Source organism: Pyxicephalus adspersus, chromosome 5 (assembly GCF_032062135.1).
Source record: "Pyxicephalus adspersus chromosome 5, UCB_Pads_2.0, whole genome shotgun sequence".
Classification (NCBI taxonomy): domain Eukaryota; kingdom Metazoa; phylum Chordata; class Amphibia; order Anura; family Pyxicephalidae; genus Pyxicephalus; species Pyxicephalus adspersus.
The window spans coordinates 91,342,048-91,355,545 of NC_092862.1; the positions used below are offsets into that span (position 1 = coordinate 91,342,048).

The 13,498-nt window shown below is 35.2% G+C and overlaps 1 protein-coding gene across 2 annotated transcripts in view; it reads right to left on the reverse strand.

The window, feature by feature from the left end:
• Positions 1 to 642: 642 nt before the first annotated feature.
• DDC (dopa decarboxylase) overlaps positions 643 to 13,498 on the reverse strand; it is a 55,935-nt gene continuing 43,079 nt past the window's right edge. For both annotated transcript variants that reach the window (XM_072412115.1, XM_072412114.1), the window contains exons 9-15: positions 13,244 to 13,311; positions 12,003 to 12,079; positions 8,934 to 8,953; positions 8,284 to 8,382; positions 5,868 to 5,969; positions 2,288 to 2,507; positions 643 to 801 (exon numbers count right to left, since the gene is read on the reverse strand). In XM_072412115.1, coding sequence (XP_072268216.1) covers positions 2,301 to 2,507; positions 5,868 to 5,969; positions 8,284 to 8,382; positions 8,934 to 8,953; positions 12,003 to 12,079; positions 13,244 to 13,311 — 573 coding nt within the window. In that variant the 3' untranslated portion in view covers positions 643 to 801; positions 2,288 to 2,300. The remainder of the gene's footprint in view (positions 802 to 2,287; positions 2,508 to 5,867; positions 5,970 to 8,283; positions 8,383 to 8,933; positions 8,954 to 12,002; positions 12,080 to 13,243; positions 13,312 to 13,498) is intronic.

The window sequence follows — 13,498 nt, forward strand, 5'->3', positions numbered from 1 at the left end:
AAAGGTAGAGAGTGATCAGAAAGGGAATTTGAATGGCACATGTTTGATCAGAAGGGGAATACCGGTATGAATGGCACATGAGTGATCAGAAGGGGAATAATCTTTCAGAATCTTTTTTTCTAGATTTTCCTCCTTTAAAATTGGGTGCGTCTTATATTCCGGAGCGTCTTATACGGCGAAAAATACGGTAAATCAGGAAAAGATTATTTGAGAGACCTGAGTAGTAAAGGTCTTTATGTTTAGTGAGTTAGAAAATAGATTTGAGATATATAGATACAAATATATTGACATTTCCTCATGTGTTTTAATATATGTTTGTTGTATTTCATCATGGTCACTTTTTCACTTTTGTGCAAAATGAAATTTTGTGAAAATGTATTAATAAGATGATATGGAAGATTTCTTCCTCGGATTCACCATTTAAAAGAGTGGATAACACTGTTTGTACAGAACTGAATTGTAAATTTGAACACTATTTTTATGATATTCTCACTATATGTATACTACACTGTGAGTTTTGTTTTATGGAGTATGTATATTATGTTTCGGTGGTAAATGAAAATAATTAAAACAATAAAAATTTTAATAATAAAAAAAATATACAACATTTGTATCTGATGAAAATAAAGACAAATCACTATGTTTTACATTACATCTTCATATTTATTTAATGTTATCATTTCAATAATATCTTCATGGTTAACAAAAATAAATAAATACAGTATTTCCCCATAATAATACTGTATATTTTAAAAGGATAGTATTTATTTTTATTTGCTCCTTGATGTATATCTTCTTGACCTTTGAAAACAAAATATACATAAAAAAAGGTTAGTAAAAGCTATTCTTTTTTTTAAATAAATTATGTAGAGATACATACAAAGTTATTGTAATTATAAGGTGCAAAGATTAACCATAATATGAACAAAGTAGTAAAATATATTTATTTTCCTGCAGTAAAGTTTAATATTTCCCATTTTTTACTATGGGTTAATATACACAATCCTACCCTGTTATCCCCTTTCTGCCCTACATTTTACCATGGGCCAGTTTTTATGTTTTCTTTTTTTTTGTTTTTTATTTTTTTTTTTTTAAACACCCTTCTCACCTTTAGGCTTAGTCTACACGGACTGTTTCCCCAGCGTTTAACCTGAGGCTTTTAAAGCCCTTGTTTGAAGTCCCCATGCATTCCAATGGGCTAATCTACACCAGGACGTTTCCTTCAGGCACGTTTTTGAGCTTTATTTTAAACGTTGCTTGCAACGTTTAAAAAATTAAAACGCTGGTAAATCGCGGGAAAACGCTGGAAATCGCGGGAAATCGCGGGAAAACGCGTCCATTGATTTTAATGGGAGCGTTTTCCTGCGTTTATGCATGCTAGAAATTGTCAATAAAAAAGCTTCCATTGATTTCAATGGAGGCTTTTACAAACGTTTTAACAATAGCCTGTGTCCTGTGTCACTATTCTATGTGTCATGCATGAATAATTACATGTACTATGCTGTTAAAAATTAACACCTATGCCTGGCACGTGTGAAGATTGTCTGCCATTGTGTTTGCTTTTTGTGCTTTTCACACCTGCAAATGTCATTCATTATCACTTGTGTAGTCATTGTCTTTAATTGTGCTTCACTTTGCACTCTTTTCACTCTTTTCTGTGTATACTGTTACATTTGTCACTGTACTGTTGCATGATCACATTATCACATGTATGCGGGGATGTATGTACTTCCTATACTTGCAGAAATCACTGCCCAGGGTTACTGTTCAAGTGCTAAACGCTTGTAAAATCGCGGTAAAACGCGGTAAAACGCGGATAAACGCGGCATAGACGTTTTTCAGCTTTTTCCAGCATTTAAAAAAAGTTTTAAAACGTTAGAATAAGTGCATAAAAACGCTTATAAACGCAGTAGGAACGTTTACATGCCTTTTTACAAAACGTCCATGTAGACCCAGCCTTAGGAGGACAGTATTTTTAGAAGTAAGATGAACTGTCTTTCGCACCATGTTTTGTACCTAGAATTTTAAACTGGGTTCATTACTTAATATAGTGATAGTATCTGATCCATAAGTAACCTGAATTCTCTCATAAATTATCTTTTTTGCACAAACTTGATCAAACAATCACAAAAGTAGAACTGGGATCGCTCTTTATGCAAGACTAGATTCCAAGAGGGAATTACCTAGAGAAAAAAGCAAGGAGGGGGGCAAAAAAACTAGCAAAGTGTACACATTTATTGGAGCATGGTCCCATCCTAAACATGAATTTATACCTAAAAAGTCTCACCGTTCAGGTTATATTACTTTTGTTCTCCCTCTTTGTTTAGGAGTTCATTGGCTAGTTCTTCTATATGCTTCCAGGCAAACGCAATGTGTTTTGATTCAACAGTTCTAGCACAAACCGCAAACCGTAAAATGAACTTATCTTCTAAACAACATGGCACGACATGGATTTTCTTTGCATTGTTTATCTTTTGTAGAAGTGATTTGTTTAATTCATTGGATCCCTAAAACAGGAAAAACAAATTAGGTTAATGTGAAGATCTTGAAATATCAGTGATGTTAAAATCACAAATTTGAGATTATATATATATATATATATATATATATATATAGACCTTTCCCTCAGAGAGCACTTTATACAGAGGTATGTGAGGAAAAGAGAGTAAGGACAGCTTTAATGAGGGCTTTAGAGTTTTAATCCTTCTTTACCTTTTCCAGGAAAATGTCAGGCAAGATTAATCAAGTGGCCGTCCTCAAATGTTGTCACAGGTCATGCAGCTCACGCTGCACATGATGACACTTCCCAGGCACTTAGGCTGCTCAGCCACTGTCCAGTATTGAAGCATGCATCTGCAGGCTGTATTTACATATTTACAGATTGAGCTGTCATTTTCACTGACAGCTATTCCCCTTCACAGACTTTTTACAAAATCTGTCAAAAAAAGGTGCCGGAACTTAGTACCAGTGAGTTCAATATGGAAAAAAGCCACACATATATATATATATATATATATATATATATATATATATATATATATACCCTGTTTCCCCGATGATAAGACACGGACACTGGCTGCGGGGACCAGCGGGGATACAGGTAAGTAAAAAAATATGCATTCGGACCATAAGACGCACCCTGATTTTCCCCCCACTTTAGGGGGAAAAAAAGTGCGTCTTATGGTCCGAAAAATACGGTATATATAATTTGCACCTCCAATTCCCAAAACCTTCTTCACCAGCATTTTGCAACTTAGGAGCATACCAAAAATAAAGATACTTAGCAACAATTCCAAATCTTCATCACATGAGTGGTCCAAACAAGATGTTGGACAAGCAAACGACACAGTAAAACTCATCCCAAATGACTTTATGTATACTTTATTAGAAAACATGATTTCTTTGCAATATATTGTTCTGGTCCAGGACAAAATTATTTTGAAAGAAATCCATTCCAGGTTTGCTGGATCATCCAGGCTTTTACATGATAGTCTATATTCTCCAGTCTTGGAGAGCTTTAATATATCAGACACAATTAGACTGGGTAACAGGTTCTGGATTTAAGCAATACTTCCAGCAACAGCAAAGAAAAAAAAATAGTCTTGTTCCTATTTACAAAGAAAATAAAACCCTGGTTTGTAACAATATGAAAAAGGTAAAACCAAAACGCCATCAATAATCTCTACATTGTAAAATTGTAAGCCAAAATATTATTTATTTGTTTTTTGCTGATAGCAGGTTTTTTCTCATGAATAAATATCTTAATTTCACCACATGCAGCCCTTGTGTACAGTGTAAATATAAAGAAGTTTGCAGTGCATCTGAATACTTAGTTCACAGCTGCTTTTCACCACAGCAGGAGATCAGTCTGAAATGTGGCACAAACACAAAGCAAATATGTTCCCTCTTAGTCAACACAGTAGAATCCCATGTAACCCTTTGTATGGGGCATATTAATGTATTCAGCAACTGGCAACATCATGACTATGATAACTGGAGCATCAAATTGACTAAGTGGGAAGAAGCCTGGTCATAATCATACTGATTAAAATAAATAAACACAATCACACGCAATTCTCTGAACTTCAAAGTACTGTTTCAATTGATGAAATGAGTATTGTTTGAGCTCCTGACAGTACCTGACATGCATCTGGGTTTATTTTCTGCATAATAAAAATCATGTTTTTCATTTTATATTAACAAGGTACGTTTTAAGCTTTACACTTTTAATTTAAATGTATTTATTATAGATGGGACTCATATAGTTTTGAATTAGGAAAAATGCTTTTCAGATGTGCCTTGAGAGGGCAGTCCTGCTTCACATGTATTTACATATAAATGCTACAACACTGTTCTGTGGTTCATGCTGACAGCACTAGGAGGCAGCTCCTACAGGGACTAGTAATCAGACAGGGTATAAATACCTTGTCTAATTACTTGTTTCCTCTTTAGTGTTAGGGTTTGTCTGCAGCTGCAAGTACTTCTCACAACTTCTCCGTAGCATAAATAGAAACATTTTAGTACAAGCCTAGTTTTCTTTTTAACGGACCATTGAGAGTGGTATGATTGTACATGCAAGTCCTACAAAACTTTGTAAATGAGAATTTTTACTGCCCAAGGGATGATTTTATATTGGACCAGTAGATTTTAGTTTTTGTTTTTCTAAAAACAGAACAAAAAAATGGAAGACAAGCTACAACCCTTCAGATCTCTTGTGATGCAGACCTTCTTCTCCCAGGAAAATAGTTTAATGTCTTGCATAGTGAACTCATACCATTACCTGGTCATTTTGTGTAACAGTTTTTTTTTATCGGATCACCTCAACAAAAGTAGTAGAGTGTTCTTTGCACAAGCTACCTAGTTGTGTTGGTCTTTCTCAACTAGGGTACCTTCAGTGGTTGCTAGGGGTTCCTTGAGCAAGGAGCAATTTGTGCCACCATGTTATACAGGTCTTTAACAATGAATGATATAAAACCAGCAATGTACACATAATTTCCTAACCAACAAAAACAGTTATAGCCCCATAACTATGTAGGGAACCTCTGTATGACTGAAAATCAACTTTTGAAGAACTGGCTTCAGACCATAAAAAGTATAAAGCCTGCCATGATTTTTTTTTTTTTTTTTTTTTTTTATAAAGCAGCGGATCTGACATTCACTGAAACTTTGTCTGGTGGAGAATCTTCCAGATCCATGTTTTATAATGACTATACATTATTCTTCACTGGGGAAGGTTTCAGTTAATGTGTATGCCAAGGCCGCATTCATTAGGAAGATCTCAGGCACTAGAGGTTAATTAACCTCTAGAGCCCTGGGGATCGCAAACAGGGGGATTCCCAGGGAATCTTGTGAATCCTACTGTTATAATTTCCTCGATCTTCCGATGGTTTCGCAAAATCAGTTTGCCGAAATTTAGTGGAACCATCGGAGGTTCGAGGAAATTTTCGCTCATTCCTAACCACCATGCAAACACACTGTGAACTGTTTATCTAGAGGTTATAGCAAGGGTTCCCACATGCTAAAAAGGCTGAAGTTAGGGTATGACATCTATATAATTAATTATTAATATCATTAAACAGTATTTATCTAGCGCATAACATATTATGCAGTGCTGTACATAAAATAGGAGTTGCAAATTACACACAGTGATACAGGAGGAGGAGAGGACCCTACCCCAAAAAAGCTTACAATGTAAGAGGTGGGGGGAAGTATATTGTCTAGCTTTTCATTGACACTTATTTTTATACTTTTTAAAAAATGTGAGTAGTACTCTTCTATCTATGACCAGCATGCTTGATTGTGCATTTTCTGTTTGAGGTTCTAAATGATTTATTTTTCTATGGATTCTTTTCTATTCAAATCTTTACCTTCAAGCGGAAGCAAACAAGGCCCAAAACGACTTTTGCGCAGATTTCAAAACGGTTATCTTGTTTCACAAATTCTAGAAATTCCTGAGCCAGTCGAACATGCTGTCAAAGAAGGATAGGTTCATTACTAAAAGTTCTTGATTTGAGTGAGATGAGTTTTAAATAGCATACAGCTAATAGCCAAAGTTTGATTCACTCAATGTCAAATGCAGGGATGCCTCACATACACCTACATGTGACACAAAACTCCAATTTGCTTGATTTCAGAAGTAGCTAGTCTGTTCTGCTATTCTATTTATTGTGTTTTTTTTTTTTTTTTTGAAACAGCAAGTGAAACATTAATGCTAATTTCTGAAGAGAATTGAAAGAAGGAAATGTTAATTGTTTACTATGTGTTGCATGTTACCACGTACAACACCTCAGCATACACATCCACTCCATTTTATTATTTTCTCTGTTAAATAGAGGCTTCCATACACCATAAAGGACAGCTTATTTTAGCTGTGTATGTGAAAGAGTCTGTGTTCACTATAGAACTAACTAGAATCTGCTATGCTAATACAAGCTGATGGGATTGATCACATGTCTGGTAACCTGACTTGATGCTGTGTGCTGCTGTACCACTCTGCATCCTATTAATTGGATAAATGCATAATTTGACAGTGCCTTAGTACACTGGTCGCCAACCTTTTCCATCCTGCAGACCACTAAAATTACTGGCTCTTGACCGCCCATGCACAGGGAGCCGAGTGTGAAACCTCCCTAATAGTGACGTCATGATGGCATAACCCCGCCCACTTTCCCATTGCAGATCTGACCCTGCGATGGGAGAGTGGGTGGGTTGTGTCCAGGGACACAGCCCACCCACTTCCCTGAGCCCAGGATTTGTACAGGGGACAGGGTCCGCGGCTCTGACTGGTGTGTGTCCCCAGTGGGTTTCTTCTACTGACCCCGCTTGGAGGTGCACCGGCCAGCGCAGCAGCCCACCAAAATTTTCTTGTGGGCCTCCAGTTGGTGACCACTGCTTTAGTACATGTTTGGTTTTAAACATGAACTGCCTGCAGTTTTTCACATAAACACCATAGGGAAACAGAAAATTGTTTGGAAAGAATATCAACTAGATTTTTAAATACCGTATTTTCCGGCGTATAAGACGACTGGGCGTATAAGACGACCCCCAGCTTTTCCAGTTAAAATATAGAGTTTGTTGCAAAAAAAAAAAAACAGTAACAAAGAAAATTTTTACTTTAAATAATAAAATTGTCTACCCTTCTATGTAAAGTAGTCACACAGCTCCACCTAGTGGCTGATTTGTAAATCACAATATTCTATAACACGCATATAAATCTATACCGCATGGCTCACAGCGTTCCCCCGAAGCTCCCCCGTTCAGGGGATTGGTAAGTACCCGGCGTATAAGACGACCCCCGACTTTGGCACAGATTTTTCAGGGTTAAAAAGTCGTCTTATACGGAAAATATACTTATACTATATATATTAATATTCCGTCTTATACCGGAAAATACGGTAAATATTTGCAGAATCACCCCACTCCTTATTTGAAAACATTTTAAATATAAAGAGCAGACTATGAAAGATATTATGTCCTTAATTCCCTACTATGGTTTTAAATATTGCTTGCTTGTTAGCTTTGTAATATGTACGGACCTTGATGAAAGTTCAAGATTTTTAAATGCTTAGACCAATTTAGGCAGTGTAACAACTATCTAGTGTATAATTTAGCAACAATTCCTGAAGCTATGATGAGCTCTCCCTTGCATTAAATGTGTGTTTATTCTTCAAAGTCAAAAAGTTCAGCAGGTACCCATTCTCCATAAAAATGTATATACTTTTTATATTAAATCAATGTATTAGTGGTTTTGTAGATGATGCAGTAGACAAGCTGAGCTACTAAAGGAATACTGGCCACAGACACATGCACAGCAACTGGTATTTTCAGGAGAGGTCTGCAATGGCAGACTCCACACAGTAAATATCTAAGCACAGGTTTTCTTTAGGCTGCTTTGCATGTTATTGTATGTGTTTTTAAATGCTATATTTATTTTGCACCCTTAACACACATGTATGCACATTTTTGTGTGCACAATACAAATATATTTTACATGTTTATTTGTACATGTACCATTAATTTTAATAGAATCGCTTAGTGTGTGCTAATATACTTATATACTGCGAGTTCTATTGTGCTGCAGTATATATTGTATGTGCACACTAGTCTTTTAAAGCTAAACTTTAAAAACAAAACATTGCGAGCAGGCGGCTCTTCTTTGCAGAAAAGACATTTGAAAACTTCTGTTTAATGTAAAGTAAGCTATACATGACCAGGCGCCAGGAATAAATAAGCATGCATGCAAGAACACCTGGGTTATACATCTTTACACACAGTTCTATTTACCTTACGAATATATTCTTGAAGTCCTTTCACGCCATACATTCTTAATACAAACCACAGTTTTAGAGAACGAAATCTCCTTCCAAGTGGAATTTGCCAGTGCTGTTGGGAAGGAAGGTTTGACATTAATGTACAAAGCTTCAAAGGCTTAAGCAAGTCAAAATTAAAGTGGCCACTTTAACACAGGACACAGAACTAAACACAGGATATATGTCCAGCTATTCCCTTCATATTGTTGGTTAAGTGATCTAAAGGTGAACATACACCTTACAAGCAGTCTAATCTCTTAGATTTACCAGAAAACAGTGCAAAAGAGTAGTTTTACACAGAGATTGTAATGTACATGAACAACTCGTCAAGAACATATTGCAAAAACCAAAGAAAATTTATTAGGAGATCATAAATATTTTTGATATCTGCTAGTGTCTAAAACACTACAAAAGGAATTACTTAGAAAGAGTGCAGTGTAAAATCATCCAAAGCTATTTATAACTTCACAACAGGAAAAGATACAGGACACAAAATGGAATTGTATATCATTCATTGGAAACAAGAAGGTCGACAAAATATTTTTCAGCATTGGTATTATAACTGTTATATGTTTTCATGTTATTTTAGGAGCTGTAAGAAACCAATCTGACGCATGAACTCACCCTGTAGTCTGTCACAAGACCTATAATATATAAAATAAATTAGATTCAGTATCATTATTTAAAATAGCTTTATTTTAATCAAATTGGTTATATCATTTTTGTGTACTTTGCTGTACTCAACCAAAATGCTCATAAAAAGTGCATTGAAGTTAAACACTTTATTAAATGCTATAATTTTATACAGTATAATACAATTGTAGGCATTTATTTTTATAAGATGCTGTACACACAAGTACCTAATGAGAGTACAGTGTACACAAAACTAAATATGTAAAAAAAAAAAAATTTAAAAAAATTGTAATATGTAAATATGTAAAAAGATCAATAAATAAAGACATAGAACTCAGCAGCTTTCAAAAGAAGGCAAGGTACCAAGTGTCAAAATGGATGACCCCATGTCAAAGCAGTCTAGTATTGCTTTGTTCCTATCATTGACTTCACTGGTGGAACTTAATGGTACCCAACCAAAACTTTTAATTATAGCCTGTCCTCTGGAAAGAAGTAGTTATTCATCCATCAATTATGAAGCTACTATTGTTCCTAGAATCAGTTCGATTCCAAAGTTATATTATTTAAATCCTGTTTCCAATTTTGTGTACTAAAAAGTAGCTTACTAAGCATTGCACAGATAACAACACACTATCCAGATACAAATACAGTGAAAATTTGTTTACCCAAAATTGTATAATATAGATTTAGATTTTAGAGAGACACTACAGCCGCCCTGTGCAGAACAGAGAGAGTGGTATAGTAGTAGATATTTGGGGCTTTTCCCACAGTTTAGGCAGACCAAGTTGCTGGGTCGTATTTTGGCCACGGTCTATTTGTTTGACAAACCTTGGGTACATTTTCAGTAAAAATGAAAAATAATGTAAACACGGAATTTGTGTATTTATACCTTCTATGTAAACATTTTTAATTACATTAGTTTTCAGTGACATCATCTCAATTTTACACTAAATTTAGATTAACATAGGTTGCGGCTTATGATGAGCTTTAACTGGGTGCTGTAATCAAAAAGCCTCTAATAACCCTGATGCTTTTGCACTCTTTTTCTAACAATGAGGCATGCTCTTGCTTAGTGTTTATCTGTGTAGCAGTGATTATAACCTTTGTGCCTGCAGCTGTGTTGGACCATTGAAAATTGGCATGATTTCCTGTCTAGCAAATGCTGTAGGAAGCTGTATTGGACAAAATAAAATCCACATTTAAAGTAGACTTGTAAAAATAAAAATATGGAAGCTTTATTGCTACTAGAGGAGCAATTTAACTTACTGTTTTGAGACCACAATTTTTTAGATTTTCTTTAGAGAGTTTCCCCATTTTATAACCACTTTGATAGTGAATACACTTAAAACAAATAAGACCCGGATTCACCATTTTTATTATTTTGTCAAACTATAATCATAAATAAGACCAGGATATTTATTTAAAAAGTAAAAACCATATATGAAATTTATTACAAAAAGACAAGCTAATCATAACATGGCTTCTATATATGGTTTATGCATCCATGTATCAATGAACTCCGGTCTTAAAAGGATTCAAGTGTAGTCTCTAGGGCTCCCATCCTGACTACATCCTTTCTACCTTGTGGATTAAGCCTGCAGACAGTACCTAGTGAAATGTCTGAATTTCTATACTATTTGCTTGTTCCGGGTCAGTGACTCACTAATTAGTGAAAACAGTTTCAAGGATCAGGATGACAGTCCCAGTGATCACAATTTAAATACAAATAAACTACAATATCATTTATATTTCTTTGCCCACTGGTAAACTTTGATTACTTAGAAGGCTGTGATATTTTACTGTACTTTCTATAATAATGGTATCAAATGGTACTTTGTCACGAAATTGTATGCCTATCTGTAAAGTTTATAGAAACATTTAGATATATCATATATATATATTATAAAGAATGTATATATTACAGTAAATATCTTCAAATAAACCCTAAAGCTTCTTCCCAGTCTGCAATTGAGGATAATATTGTATATTTGTTTTTCTTGAACTTTTGACAGAGATGCTGCTGTTTTAATAATATTTATAATAATAATATCAGTGTTACTGATTCTGCACCTCCTTCTGTTTGCTCTCCCACAGGGCAACATTTAGGTAATGTGTCACACCTTTGTCACGAAACAGGTCCTTCAGATTTGTAAAAAGAGGTAAATCTATTACCAATTTATGATAAAATACAAGTAAATATATTCCTGAAAGTCAAAACAGGGCCTATTTTAAACAGTGTTAGCCCTAAAGCTCCTTTCCATCCCATGACTCACAAAGCTAATAAATTTGTAGTTGGTTTTCTTGAACACTTGACTGACAAGTATCATCATAGGATGTTGCTCTTCTTTTTATACTGCACATCATTATGTTGGCTGCCCCGCCGGGAGAAACAATGACTGTACATATTGTAACTGTAATGATAATGTGCAGAGACTGTATATGCTGTCTCAGGAAATGTGAACTGACATGTGTATTCATCAATGGAGGACATATATTCATCAGATGTTCCCTGTTGCATCATAGTAGAGAAATAATTTGTCAATTTTCAAATAGGCATATGACCTTAATTAAAGGCAGCAGATTGGTTGCACTGAGTTTGTAGTGATAGGTTGAGACATTTTTAGACCTAGTTTGGATACCTTCCATTTCAACAAACTGTATAATGTATACCAGTTTTTATGGTGTTATTGGTACACTAAATGTATATGCACTAGTGAGGTACTATTGATAGCATTGTCACTTGGCTATCCTAGCTACTTTTATTTCTAATCCAAACGTGATTTGCAATTATGACCCCATGCAATGTACACATTTATACAGGAAGGAGAATATAACGCACAATATACATGTATAGACCAAAGTTTGGTGCTGCCTGCATTAATGATTGCATATACAGTATGCATACTGAGCAGTTAGAATAATAAAAAAAATTAATGCCCATACTGTTCACAGATTTTACATTTTAATAAGGTGTGGTTATCTTGAAATGCCACAAATGGTAAGAATGGATCTTTATCTTAGACTTTTTTAACAGTGTTTCCTATTAATAAATGAACCTACCGGATTCCTGATGATCATGTTGAAGGTAGACAGGGTCGATTTTAAAGGCACCAATTAGGTCAGATCTTTTTTTCACCCTGTGGTATACAGAAAATATAATGGTTAACAGAGCCAAGTGAAAAATTATTTTTGTACTTTTTACTTTTGAATAGAGAAGGTAAGGCTTTATTTCTTTTTGTCTTCAGCTTGCTGGGGAGAATCACTTTTTTGCTCTAGTAACATTGTACCCTCCCATAGAACCAGTACTCATGGTGTACGAATAATAAGTGTGAATAATACTCTATGTTGCCAAATTCTGGTTGTATATAACTGGCTACAGGAACTGCACATTACATTTTTGGAGTATCGCTGTACCTGGCAAAATTTAGGAAGTTTTCAAAAACTGAGAGAAAGGGGGAGAGGGAACAGGACCTTTAACATCAGAGGGGCTTACAAGGCCTTAGAGCAGATGTACAGTTATATTTAAATATTGTTTTAGTAATTGATATTTAAGTTTTATTTGCATAAAACTATGCTTTGCCCCTGCAGAGGGTGAATCCTTTGTCGTGTGTAATTTCAAAGTTGTGACCTAAGGTTTAAACAGGGTTTCTTTGTTTCAATACTGGTGCACAAACAAGTGTTGGGAAATGAAAGGACAGGTTAATATGTGCAACCTGTTACCGTGGCAGTTAAAATAAACCTGCTGCTTTCTCCTGTATAGGAAAATTGGAGGTTCATTCAGCAAACTCTTCAATGGCTGCTTGTTCCTGCAAACATTTATTACTGTCACCAAGTAAAACATGAATTCAGCTGTACATACAGCAGATAATTGCTGTCCAAGATAAATGATCGTGACCCTAAGGTGAAATTGTAAAGTTGTTTAATAATCTTCCAGCCAACTAGGGACAACCACTGTCATTTTCTTTGGAGGATGCAGTGGGGTGCCTCCTGCTTGTCCTACTCATTCCCTTTTCTATAAAACTGAACAGCACAGTGTATACAGGGCTTGTTTATTCTTGCGTCACTGAAAGATCATTTCCACCATCTGACTCCTGAGCTGCACATTATACCAGGCATCCAGCAGGCTGAAACTTCTGGAAATGTAGTATACCGTAAGAACTGAATTCATCTAGTAAAAGATTGGGTAAGATTGGTATTGAGATAAGTGGCAACACCATAACTCATAATACCATGGCAACAGTTTTCAGCACAGTATACAGTAGTTCCTTTTTACATATATAACATTTTTATGATTCACTTACCAAAATGCAGAGCAATCGAAGTTCACCAAAAGCCATTTATGTGGGTTAAAGTTAAATGAGTCTGCAAACTGTAAAAAAAAAGGCAAAAATTTAGGAACTTTAAGAGCAGATCTATTTTCATTTTCGGATGTAGAGAATAATCTGTAGTCAACATGCACTTTGTTTTCTTTGATCATGAATATAGACACATTTGTTCTCATAATCAAACAATGACATCACTCTGTTTTTCCCTTCCCTCTCCCTTTCTCTTTTTGT